A 14006-nucleotide genomic window follows, 5' to 3' on the forward strand; every position below is an offset into this window, starting at 1 on the left:
ATGGAAACAGCACGGCACAGGACAAGAAGGCCCTACAGAGAGTGGTGCGCTCAGCCGAGCGTACCACGGGTATTGCACTACCCCCCCTGCAGGTTCTATACAACAAGAGGTACAAATCCAGAGCCTGCAGGATAATGAAAGACCCTCACCACCCCAATAACAGCCTGTTTCAGCTGCTGAGGTCAGGCAGACGCCTGCGAACCCCAGCTACTAGGACAGAGCGGCTTAGGCTCAGCTTCTTCCCCCAGGCCATCAGAGCCATGAACAATGAACATTGAGTGCTCAGAACATTGAACTGTCCACACACAAGCACACATGAACACACACACGACACGCACACTGTGCACGCTCACACACGAGCAGCCACTTAACACTTTAACATGAGCGGGCACACACTCATGTCGCACACACGCACACTTATGGCCAAAGGAAAGGACACTTTAAATTAGAATAACAGGAACAGTGTATTGCACTACCAAAGCTAACTAGCATGTCCCATATGCTCTGTAAATAACTATGTACAGATACCGAGATGTCACTCCATGTTACCTGTTACCTGTTACTGCACAATGTTGTTTTCTTCTTTTGATTCTATTATATGTACCACTGTATTGCACATCGTTGCGGGCAAGACCACCCGCATTTCATTGTATACCTGTATGCCGTGACAATTAAAACTCTTGACTTGACTTGACTTGACTTGGCAAGGGCAAGAGGGAAACATTTTCTGTTGCGTGTGAGAAAAAGGAGTACCTGACTGCATTTACAGAACTGGGTAGCAGTTTTACCCTAGACCAGTCTACCTTTGATGGTCTTAGCAATATGTGTGCCACCTGTATGGCCAGCCATCAGCTAAGAATGTGAATGATGCAAGATATAAAGCATTCTGCATGGCGTCATCGGCTTTGCCAGAACTCCCTATGCCCCAGACAAAGTGACACCTTGTACCAACACTGCAAAAGGATAAATGACCAAGCAGCTATAATGAGACATTCATTGAAAGCTGTAATGTGTGCCCCTTCACCCGTTGGCAATGGGTGGCACATCGAGGATGGGGAGTTAACAGTGACCTGGATGACTACAAATCCAGCCCCTGATAGTGTGTTGCAGGTAGTCCACAAGGCAAATGTGAGACAGGAAGATGTTCCTGTGTGTCTGCAAAACTGCCATGTACAGATCTATATGTCAATGCTAAAACTGTGCAAATGTTTCGAAGGAAACTGAGGCTGCGGTTACATTAAAGGGAAAACAATAACGCTTCATTTCACTTTTCTGAACGTTGCGTTTATGTAGTCAGGTTAGACGTCGTTTGTCTCCTGTATGCGCGGGAGGTATTTGTCGCGTGCACAAGCCAGACAGAGAGAGAGAGCACAGAGCGCGCGTGTGACGTGCATGTCATATTTAGGCATCATTTCAGCCAAGAAATCAGAGAAGTCAGTGATGAAGTGCTTATTGTATTTTGGGGGTCGGTATATCACCGCGCACAGTACAGAGTGATAGCGACCCAGTTCAAACATATTCAGCTCGAAGCTGGAGAATGAGACCGATGACAGTTGTTTACAGTCAAAGTTTTGCTTGTACACGGTTGCAATTCCCCCTCCTCGGCCAGTCGTCCGCGGAGCGATAAAATACGTACACGCAGGCGGCAAGAGTTCAGAAAAAGAGCTTGACTCACCAACGCTCTGCCAAGTCTCTGTGATGCACAAGAAATCCAAGTTACGGGTGATGAAGAAGTCGTTCAAGATAAAAGTCTTATTTGCTAGCGAGCTAGCATTTACCAGGGATATCCTGGCGGGGACCTGCCGAGGGCCAGAGGCCTGAGGCTGCGGGGGTTTACCACTCCTCTGTGGAGTCGGGGAGAACAGAGGCCTGAGGCTGCGGGGGTTTACCACTCCTCTGTGGAGTCGGGGAGAACAGAGGCCTGAGGCTGCGGGGGTTTACCACTCCTCTGTGGAGTCGGGGAGAACAGAGGCCTGAGGCTGCGGGGGTTTACCACTCCTCTGTGGAGTCGGGGAGAACAGAGGCCTGAGGCTGCAGGGGTTTACCACTCCTCTGTGTGGAGTCGGGGAGAACAGAGGCCTGAGGCTGCGGGGGTTTACCACTCCTCTGTGTGGAGTCGGGGAGAACAGAGGCCTGAGGCTGGGGGGGTTTGCCACTCCTCTGTGGAGTCGGGGGGAACAGAGGCCTGAGGCTGCGGGGGTTTACCACTCCTCTGTGGAGTCGGGGAGAACAGAGGCCTGAGGCTGCGGGGGTTTACCACTCCTCTGTGGAGTCGGGGAGAACAGAGGCCTGAGGCTGCGGGGGTTTACCACTCCTCTGTGGAGTCGGGGAGAACAGAGGCGGGTATGAAACTCCTCATCCCCACCGGTGATGACAGGTACCAGCCAGGTACTGTGTTCATTCAATAAATATAGTTCTCACGGCGTGAGAGGGACGAGGAGTTGTGACGATGAGCCCAAGATAATAAACGCCCGTTTATAAAGAACCGACCTGTGTCCGTGTCGTTGGGGAGAGAGCTACAGGTCTATCGGTCTATCCTACATTACGCTTGTGACGGAGACGGACTTTTCCTTCATTTGGGAGAAATAAATCATACGTTTAATAATAAGTAAGACAACAGATACGTTTAACGAATTCCATATAAATTGATAGTTTATTATCCGTGGCCTGCCGTGTGTTTTTGACTTAAGCCTAGTGAAAAATACACCATTTTCCCGACATAATGTTACCTGCCTCGACAAAATCCGTGACTCGGTTGCGATACAGATGAATTATCTTCTCAGAATAATATAAGTGGATATCTTTTATGCGTATTTTACATCTTGAGCAATAATATTTGTGTCTTGTTCTAGCAGCGTTCTGTGATATCATCATCATCATCTGTCATATCAAGGGCACGCGGACGTCGGTGTCTAGTACGCATAGGCGTTGGGCGTGAACGGCTCCGTATCTGGCTTGCGCAGTTTACATGCCACCGTTCCAAGGGTGTTTTGAGAACGAAAACCCCCTTTGAGCGTTGCCGCTCGGAAAAACGAAAATGCCAGCTAAAACGGTGTTGCCTTTTAACTTGGACATGCAAACGAAATAATTCGAAAATACAACGTTGCTGTTTTCCCCCAGTGTAACCAAGGCCTGAGGATAGGGCTACATGGGATGATGACTCAGATGATAGTGGTGAGGATGATTAACATCAGTGTTGCCTGGGAAGTGTGGTGGTGGATGAGGGTGTGGACTGGGGTTGGGATGTATATGGTGAGCGGATTAGGGTTATACAGTAGGTATAGTGTGGTTTGTTTGTATTTTTATACCTGCATTCTATTTTGTTTGTAAATGGAAAATAAAAAGGTTAATGAGCAACGTATTGATTTGTCAATCTTTTGACATTATTCCAAATGAAGGGGATGGTGTAGTGTTTTGATTGATTAACCATCTTGATCAAAAGTGTGTGGGTCTATTATTTTTCTCATTATACTATCCACTGAACTGTTTTACGTGTACAACCTCAATCTTTAGAAAATTGTACCAGCATCTTTAATATTGCAGGTTGGGAAGGTAAAGCGTTTCTGATACAAATTTGCTGCACATCATGGTATAAATTCACATTCAAGTATACACTAATGCACCAATATTTGACTCAGATGTTTACGTACAAAAATCGGCAGGATATCTTGCGGAGAACTTTTAACCCAATGTCCATGATGGCATTGTATATGGAAAAATGCATTCAGAATGTAGTTCCCAGACGTGGGAACGAAAATCATTTTCTAGACACTTTTCAGGCTTCACCTTATGGCCTAATTGTTTCATCTACAAAATGTCAGGGATGAGTCAAAATGCCCGATGACATCACAGAAAATATACTTAAGTATCTAAATCCAATCCTTCTTTGCCATAACCTCAAGTCAAAGTAAGTGATAAGTGCAAATGCAAGCACTTTTCATCTTTTCAGGTGTAATTTGTGGCCAATAAATATATGTATATACAATATACAGTATATATATATATATATATATATATATATATATATATATATATATATATATATATATATATATATATATATTGTGACGAGCCTGGTGGTGTTCAGGCTCGACACGGTTCAAAACAAACAAATCCAAGTTCCATACAAGCACAATTTCAATAAATAAAATATATTTATTGATTAATAGCACAAAGTCCGATGGGCAATAGAGTAGTTGAATAACAGTCCAGGGTCAAAACACGTATCAGGCTCTCGTACAAAAAGGGAATGTTCAATACTCAGGGTTTGTCTTCCGGTCCAGGGTCAGATTCACAGATCTCAGCCAGTCCAGGGTCCAGTACCACGAACACCTTCTCGCTTTTACCTCTCCTTTCAACTACCTCTCACCTCACAAACTCCGTATCACACTCTCTCTCTGCTCTCTGCTCCTTCCTCACCTCCACTCAACCTTTCTCTGTCTCTCCTCAGGCTTTAAGCTATGGGTCTGGGTGTCTCTGTGTGTGTGTGGGATGTGGGTGATCACGTGGTGCACAGGTGTATTCCATCAGTCCTAATCAACTCCCTAAATGAGGCCATGTCCCCACGTATCTGGATCTTTTGCCAAACGCACATTTTATTCCACGATTGAGCCTTTCATCCACACGTAAAGGGTGTTTTCAGAGACATAAACGGATGATATCTGCCACAATATATATATATATATTTATATACAATATATACAATGTAGTATGCTACTATTTCCGGTGTGAGAGGACGCAGGCGCTGTTTTTTTCGCCGCTTCTCCATCTGAAACTTAGTTTTATAGTCTATCTGTTTAGTTTATCTACTTTCTACCTGCAAAGTTTGCTTGTCTCTACAAACAATCTCTACTTTTCAGTCAATTCATTATTTAAACATTCTCCTGTTTTCTGTTTGGATTTCCACCGAACTGTTTGGACTCACCTGTCGCACTGTTAGCCTGCAGCTTCCTACCGGTATCTCCAACGGTAGCCAGCTCCCTGCTGTTTTCAAGGATTCGTTTTTCGTCACTGTTCCGCTGCTCCATACTGTGACTACAAGGTTTATTTCCTGGACAACCTGACAACTGGCACAGTGTGGTTAGTCTTCGTTGACTGGGATTGCTGCCTCCTCAGGCTAGCTGTCAGCTAGCCACCCTCCAGTTAGCTGTTGGAAGCTAACATCTCCAGCTAACTCCACTGTCTCCTCTCTGTTGAGTAGCAGCGACAAACGTCTCTACCACTATCACGGATCTTCTATCATGCTGTGGACCATCTCGTTTTGTCTGGCATGTCTTCTCTGGTCATCAAGTCATTGGCGACCGACTGACAACGGATTCAACATTACATCCTTCCCAGCTGGCATGTCTCTGAAATACTCCGCTTCACAACTACTCCAACTCAATAATGTCAGCGCTCCTCCGTGCCTCTCAGTCATCAAAACACTTGGACTCCTGCATCGCCCTCGCTACATCCACCGATCCTCCCGGAGAAAGTTTGTTTACTCCCGGTCTGACTCCAATCACATCCCCGCGCTCTGGTCTCCCCAGCGCATTTCCTCAACAACATTACGTCATCAAAACAACCCACATGTGCGTTCTGTCTGCCTCCGCCCCCTTCCCAAAGCACACCAGTCTGACCAAATCCAACCACATCTCAAATTTGCTCTGTTTAACACCCGATCACTAAATAAAGATAAAGCCCCTCTACTCAATGAATTCATTATTGACAATAACCTGGACTTTCTTTGCTTAACGGAAACATGGCAAAAACCCCTGGATTATTATTTTCTTAATCAGACCACCCCTGACGGCTACTCCTACATGGTCAAACCACGCCTCCACAGGCGTGGAGGTGGAATAGCCACATTCCACAAAAGAAGCATTGACACAAGCAATATTACCATCCCGGCTGCCTCCTCATTTGAACACCTTGCTTTTAAACTGTCTGGTCCCAAACCCCTAGTCACTGCAGTCATTTACCGGCCCCCCAAACCAAACCCAACCTTCCCCTCTGACCTGTCTGAATTCCTGACACAATTCTGTGCTATCTCTCCATCCATCCTTTTAATCGGTGATTTCAACATTCATGTTGATACTTCGGACTCCAAAACCGCCACAGAATTCCTGGACATTTTAAACTTTTTTAATCTCACCCAGCATGTTGATTTTCCCACTCATAAGAAAGGTCACACACTGGATCTGGTCTGCACATCTGGCATCTCCATCAGTAATCTCACCTGCTCCGACCTCACCATCTCTGATCATCTGGCTATCACCATGGACATTCTCATCCCTACTCCTCCAATCAAGCAGATGCGTTCCATAACATTCCGTAATCTCAAATCCATCCACCCCTCCTCTCTCTCCTCCCTACTGACTGACACCATCCCTGATGCCTCCCTCTTACAGCATGGCTCCCCTACAGACCTGGTCAACATCTACAATAACACTCTCTCCTCCTGTCTCAATCAGCTCGCCCCAATCAAAACCAAGTCTGTCTCCTTCACTAACTCCGCCCCCTGGTACACCGATCACCTACACCACCTTAAATCCAAGGGCCGCCAGCTCGAACGGCTATCCAATAAAACCGGTCTCACTGTCCATAAAGAGGCCTACAGACAACATCAACAGCTCTACAAAGACGCCCTCAACTCTGCACGCTCCTCCCACTACTCCGCTATCATACAGTCTGGCAGCAACAACCCCAGGACTCTGTTTTCCACCATCAACACACTTCTTAAACCCTCTGACACAATCTCCTGTTCCTTCACTGTCAGTAAATGTGTCTCCTATCTGTCACATCTCCAAACAAAAATTGACAAAATCCACACCCAACTAACAATTGCCTCTGCCAACACTATCTCCCCTCCGGATTCAACCCCCTCTCCACCGCCCAACCCACCTTTTACATCCTTCACTGAAATCACTGCATCGGACCTATCCTCCATTCTCTCTACAATGAAAACTTCTACCTGCATCCTGGACCCTATCCCCTCCATCCTAGTCAAGGCTTGTCTCCCTGCCCTTTCTCCCCTAATCACCTCCATCGTAAACACCTCTCTGACCACTGGCCTATTTCCCCCCGCCCTCAAAATTGCTTCTGTCACCCCCTTACTAAAAAAACCCGGTCTCAACCCTGAAACCCTTGATAATTTCCGCCCCATTTCCAACCTCCCCTTCCTCTCAAAAATAATTGAGCGAGCCATTGCCTCCCAATTAAAATCCTACCTCGACAACAATAACCTTTATGATACATTTCAATCCGGATTCCGCACCAAACACAGCACCGAAACTGCTCTTCTAAAGGTCACCAACGACATACTCCTCTCTGCCGACTCTGGTTCCCTCTCCATCCTCATTCTCCTAGACCTCAGCGCTGCTTTTGACACCATCAGTCACCCCATCCTCATCACTCGTCTCCAGTCCTCCGTTGGCATCTCCGGAATCCCCCTCACCTTGCTCCAATCATACCTCTCACACAGGCACCAATTCATCTCTATCAACAACTGCAAATCCCCCACTGCCCCCATCACTCATGGTGTCCCCCAAGGCTCAGTACTTGGTCCCCTGCTCTTCATCCTCTACATCCTTCCACTTGGTCTGATTCTCCGCCAACATGGCCTGCGTTTTCACTGTTATGCAGACGACACTCAGCTCTACCTCTCCACCAAGACTATCACTCCAGCCACTCTCTCCACCCTCAGCACCTGCCTCACAGACATCAAAACATGGATGCAAAATAACTTTCTTAAACTAAACTGCAATAAATCAGAAATCATCATTATCGGTCCAAAATCCCTCACCAGCCACACCCAGGATTTCACCCTAAATATTGATGGTACCATTGTCACCCCCTCCACTCACGTCCGTAACCTTGGCATCATCCTGGACCCCACCCTTTCTTTCCTCCGCCATGTGAACAACATAACCAAATCGGCCTTCTACCACCTCCGGAACATTGCTCGTCTCCGCCCCTCCCTATCACTCTCCGCTGCTGAAACACTGGTTCATGCATTCATATCATCACGACTAGATTACTGCAACAGCATCCTCTACGGCTCACCAAACACTATCCTCAATAAACTTCAATATGTCCAAAACTCTGCTGCCCGCATGCTCACCTCCACCCGTCGCTCTGATCACATCACCCCTGTCCTCCACGACCTCCACTGGCTTCCAATCAAATACAGGATACATTTTAAAATACTACTCATCACATTCAAAGCCCTCAACAACCTTGCCCCTCCCTACCTGTCCGACCACCTCCACCGTCACACGCCCACCCGTCGCCTTAGGTCTGCAGATGCCAACCTCCTAACACCTCCCACGACCAGGCTCCGGACCTGGGGCGACAGGGCCTTCGCTGCTGCTGCCCCCTCCCTCTGGAATGCCCTCCCCAGCCATATCCGTGATGCAAACACCCTGACATCTTTTAAATCAGCCCTCAAAACTCACCTTTTCAATCTTGCTTTTGACCTCTAATTCTGTCGGTGTTATTTTATTTTATTTTTGTCATGTATTATTTTTGTTCTGTTTTTTGTTTTGCCATAGTTTGTCTCTCCTGCCCATGTAAAGCGTCTTTGAGCACCTGGAAAAGCGCTATATAAAATAGATGTATTATTATTATTATTATTATTATTAATACGGTAATAGAACTCTCTGTGGTGTCAACATATAAGCTGTCTCTCTGACCAGCACTTGACCTCTGACCTCTTGACAGATAAGGCAGGACCTGACGGCCCACGGGATCCATGTCTACCCACAGAGAGAGTATGACGAGGACGCAGAGGACCGCCTCGTCAACGACAGGATCAGGGTAACTCCTCCCACCTGCTCCTGTTAGCCAATCACGTAGAGCCGTCAAAGCGCAGTGTTTGACTGTTGGATTGAGGTTTTCTTTATGTATTGCCTGAGCATTTGGTACAAGGACTGACAGTATGATTGACAGCTTGCTGTTTACTTTAGTGGGGTAGTGAAAGGGTTAACCGTCTGTAGTGTGGTGGTGAAAGGGTTAACCTTCTGTAGTGTGGTAGTGAAAGGTTAATCTTCTGTAGTGTGGTAGTGAAAGGGTTAATCTTCTGTAGTGTGGTAGTGAAAGAGTTAACCTTCTGTAGTGTGGTAGTGAAAGGGGTTAACCTTCTGTAGTGTGGTGGTGAAAGGTTAACCTTCTGTAGTGTGGTAGTGAATGGGTTAACCTTCTGTAGTGTGGTGGTGAAAGGTTAACCTTCTGTAGTGTGGTAGTGAAAGGTTAACCTTCTGTAGTGTGGCAGTGAAGGGGTTAACCTGTAGTGTGGCAGTGAAAGGTTAACCTTCTGTAGTGTGGTAGTGAAAGGGTTAATCTTCTGTAGTGTGGTAGTGAAAGGTTAACCTTCTGTAGTGTGGTAGTGAAAGGTTAACCTTCTGTAGTGTGGTAGTGAAAGGGTTAACCTTCTGTATTGTGTTAGTAAAAGGGTTAACCTTCTGTAGTGTGGTAGTGAAAGGTTAACCTTCTGTAGTGTGGTAGTGAAAGGTTAACCTTCTGTAGTGTGGTAGTGAAGGGGTTAACCTTCTGTAGTGTGGTAGTGAAAGGGTTAACTGTCTGTAGTGTGGTAGTGAAAGGTTAACCGTCTGTAGTGTGGTAGTGAAAGGGTTAACCTTCTGTAGTGTGGTAGTGAAAGGTTAACTTTCTGTAGTGTGGTAGTGAAAGGTTAACCTGTAGTGTGGCAGTGAAGGGGTTAACCTTCTGTAGTATGGTAGTGAAAGGGTTAACCATCTGTAGTGTGGTAGTGAAAGGGTTAACCTTCTGTAGTGTGGTAGTGAAAGGTTAACCTTCTGTAGTGGTAGTGAAAGGTTAACCTTATGTAGTGTGGTAGTGAAAGGGTTAACCTTCTGTAGTGTGTTAGTGAATGGGTCAACCTTCTGTAGTGTGGTGGTGAAAGGTTAACCTTCTGTAGTGTGGTAGTGAAAGGTTAACCTTCTGTAGTGTGGCAGTGAAGGGGTTAACCTGTAGTGTGGCAGTGAAAGGTTAACCTTCTGTAGTGTGGTAGTGAAAGGGTTAATCTTCTGTAGTGTGGTAGTGAAAGGTTAACCTTCTGTAGTGTGGTAGTGAAAGGTTAACCTTCTGTAGTGTGGTAGTGAAAGGGTTAACCTTCTGTAGTGTGGTAGTAAAAGGGTTAACCTTCTGTAGTGTGGTAGTGAAAGGTTAACCTTCTGTAGTGTGGTAGTGAAAGGTTAACCTTCTGTAGTGTGGTAGTGAAGGGGTTAACCTTCTGTAGTGTGGTAGTGAAAGGGTTAACTGTCTGTAGTGTGGTAGTGAAAGGTTAACCGTCTGTAGTGTGGTAGTGAAAGGGTTAACCTTCTGTAGTGTGGTAGTGAAAGGTTAACTTTCTGTAGTGTGGTAGTGAAAGGTTAACCTGTAGTGTGGCAGTGAAGGGGTTAACCTTCTGTAGTATGGTAGTGAAAGGGTTAACCATCTGTAGTGTGGTAGTGAAAGGGTTAACCTTCTGTAGTGTGGTAGTGAAAGGTTAACCTTCTGTAGTGTGGTAGTGAAAGGTTAACCTTATGTAGTGTGGTAGTGAAAGGGTTAACCTTCTGTAGTGTGTTAGTGAAAGGGTTAACCTTCTGTAGTGTGGTAGTGAAAGGTTAACCTTCTGTAGTGTGGTAGTGAAATGGTTAACCTTCTGTAGTGTGGTAGTGAAAGGTTAACCTTCTGTAGTGTGGTAGTGAAAGGTTAACCTTCTGTAGTGTGGTAGTGAAAGGGTTAACTGTCTGTAGTGTGGTAGTGAAAGGTTAACCGTCTGTAGTGTGGTAGTGAAAGGGTTAACCTTCTGTAGTGTGGTAGTGAAAGGTTAACTTTCTGTAGTGTGGTAGTGAAAGGTTAACCTGTAGTGTGGCAGTGAAGGGGTTAACCTTCTGTAGTGTGGTAGTGAAAGGGTTAACCATCTGTAGTGTGGTAGTGAAAGGGTTAACCTTCTGTAGTGTGGTAGTGAAAGGTTAACCGTATGTAGTGTGGTAGTGAAAGGTTAACCTTCTGTAGTGTGGTAGTGAAGGGGTTAACCTTCTGTAGTGTGGTAGTGAAAGGTTAACCTTCTGTAGTGTGGTAGTGAAAGGTTAACCTTCTGTAGTGTGGTAGTGAAAGGGTTAACCTTCTGTAGTGTGGTAGTGAAAGGTTAACCTTCTGTAGTGTGGTAGTGAAAGGTTAACCTTATGTGGTGTGGTAGTGAAAGGGTTAACCTTCTGTAGTGTGTTAGTGAAAGGGTTAACCTTCTGTAGTGTGGTAGTGAATGGTTAACCTTCTGTAGTGTGGTAGTGAAATGGTTAACCTTATGTAGTGTGGTAGTGAATGGTTAACCTTATGTAGTGTGGTAGTGAAAGGTTAACCTTCTGTAGTGTGGTAGTGAAAGGTTAAACTTCTGTAGTGTGGTAGTGAAATGGTTAACCTTATGTAGTGTGGTAGTGAAAGGTTAACCTTCTGTAGTGTGGTAGTGAAAGGTGAATCATCTGTAGTGTGGTAGTGAAAGGTTAAACTTCTGTAGTGTGGTAGTGAAAAGTTAACCTTCTGTAGTGTGGTATGTAGTGAAAGGTTAACCTTCTGTAGTGTGGTAGTGAAAGGCTAACCTTCTGTAGTGTGTTAGTGAATGGGTTAACCTTCTGTAGTGTGGTAGTGAAAGGTTAACCTTCTGTAGTGTGGTAGTGAAATGTTAACCTTCTGTAGTGAAAGGGTTAACCTTCTGTAGTGAAAGGGTTAACCTTCTGCAGTGAAAGGGTTAAGAAAGCTCTCAAAAAACGTCATGTACAAGTCAAACTCTTTCATGTGTATAAAGTTAAGATCTAATAAATCACGGATTGTGCCTTTAAGGGTGACATGTTTAAAGACCTCCCCTGGGGAGTGACCCTCCTTCTGACTGCTCTCTGTGTGCAGGATAACATCCCCTTCGCTGTGGTGGGGACAGACAAGGAGCACCAGGTCAACGGGAACAAGGTGCTGGGACGCAAGACCAAGTGGGGGATCATAGAGGGTAAGAGAGAGAGAGAGAGAGACACTGAGAACCATATAGGGTAAGAGAGAGAGAGAGAGAGAGACTGAGAATCAGAGGGTAAGAGAGAGAGACACTGAGAATCATAGAGTAAGAGAGAGAGAGACACTGAGAATCATAGAGGGTAAGAGAGAGAGAGAGAGAGAGACACTGAGAATCATGGAGGGTAAGAGAGAGAGACTGAGAATCATAGAGTAAGAGAGAGAGACACTGAGAATCATAGAAGGTAAGAGAGAGAGAGACTGAGAATCATAGAGAGTAAGTAAGAGAGAGAGAGAGAAAAACTAGCAGTCCTACTAGGGGAGGACTCAACAAGCTGTGAGCTAGCAGCAGCCTATGTTGCTGCCTGCCATAGACTGAGGGACAGTGAGTGACACTCACCTGACATGTTTATGCCGTAATATTTTATGTTTTATTTTATGATGATAATTTTTTTATGTACTATGACATTAATATCTGTTTTGTAATCTATGTTTATGTTATTAATCATTTGCTTTGGCAACATGTACAAGTTGCGTCATGCCAATAAAGCCATTTGAATTGAATTGAATTGAGAGAGAGAGAGAGAGAGAGAGAGAGAGAGAGAGAGAGAGAGAGAGAGAGAGAGAGAGAGAGAGAGAGAGAGAGAGAGAGAGAGAGAGAGAGAGAGAGAGACACTGAGAATCATAGAGAATCGTTTTTCTAAGTACTTTTCAAAGAAAATCCCATTACTTCAAATCGTATCTCTGGACTGAATACAGTCACTACAGGGCCAAAATACACTGACCTCTAGAATGGTGATGGTAAGGATCAGATTATAGATGATGATGATCATGATAACTATCATCTTTACCACTATTCAAATTATTATTGACTGTGCAAAGTATTGTGCTCACCTTCTGTCCCCATAATTTGACTTATGGCGCCATCTAGTGGCAGGAATAAGACACCACAGACGCAGAGTGCTCATGTATAGTGTGTGGTGAGACTAACCCTGTTTCCTCTGTCCACAGTTGAAAATGTGGCACACTGTGAGTTCTCCAACTTGAGAGATCTACTGATCAGGTGAGTTGGTGTGTGTGTGTGTGTGTGTGTCACCTACTGTGTGTCACCATCCGTGAGCAAAAAGCTATGATGCGTCACTCATGTATGTTGAAATAGTCTTCATCCTTGATTAAGATTAACATTAGAATAACATAGACAATCCAGATTAATAGTATAACCACACCTCTATGATAAAAACACAGGGAACAATACACCTTTCAAATGTTTATTTCACCTCATTGTCATGGTGTTTGAAAAGTAGATTTAGTATGGTGTTTGAAAAGTAAATGATCATGGTGTTTGAAAAGTAAATTATCATGGTGTTTGAAAAGTGGATTTATCATGGTGTTTGAAACTTAGATTTATCATGGTGTTTGAAAAGTAGATTATCATGGTGTTTGAAGGCCTAAACCATTGCTGCAGTGGTACATTTCTCAATGCTAAAGATATCAGTGAGGAATATAAATATTTGGGGAAAAGCATTTAATATGGTCTGGGTTGAAAAATAGTGAACCTATTCTTTAAAAGCTATTTACAACATATATTTTACAGGATATAAAACAGTTTAAAAGTTAATTCGAGTGCCGTTGAGCTTCTTCCTTTCTCTCTCCTAACTCTCCTCTCCTCCCCTTCTCTCCTCATGTCCTCCTTCTCTCCTCATGTCCTCTCCTCCTGCCCTCTCCTTCTGTCCTACATACTCCCCTTCTCTCCTGTACTCTCCTCCTGTACTCCCCTTCTCTCCTCTCCTTCTCTCCTCATGTCCTCTCCTTCTGTCCTACATACTCCCCTTCTCTCCTCCTGTACTCTCCTCCTGTACTCCCCTTCTCTCCTCATGTCCTCTCCTCTCCTTCTCTCATCCTGTCCTCTCCTCCTCTCCTCTATCTCTTTCTCTCTCCCTCCCCCCTCTCTATCTTCCCCATTCTCTCCATTAACACTTTCAGTGCCGTTCACGTAGATCTACGGTTCTGTCGTCCGATCGTTGAGTGCC

The 14006-nt window shown here is 45.0% G+C and overlaps 1 protein-coding gene across 2 annotated transcripts in view; it reads left to right on the plus strand.

Annotated features, from left to right (window-relative positions):
* septin12 (septin 12) overlaps nucleotides 1–14006 on the plus strand; it is a 156915-nt gene that overhangs the window by 136359 nt on the left and 6550 nt on the right. For both annotated transcript variants that reach the window (XM_084331151.1, XM_084331152.1), the window contains exons 7-9: nucleotides 8701–8796; nucleotides 11881–11977; nucleotides 12988–13039. In XM_084331151.1, the coding sequence (XP_084187277.1) occupies nucleotides 8701–8796; nucleotides 11881–11977; nucleotides 12988–13039 (245 nt within the window). The remainder of the gene's footprint in view (nucleotides 1–8700; nucleotides 8797–11880; nucleotides 11978–12987; nucleotides 13040–14006) is intronic.

This window comes from Notolepis coatsorum, assembly GCF_963971535.1.
Source record: "Notolepis coatsorum genome assembly, chromosome: 15".
NCBI lineage: Eukaryota > Metazoa > Chordata > Actinopteri > Aulopiformes > Paralepididae > Notolepis > Notolepis coatsorum.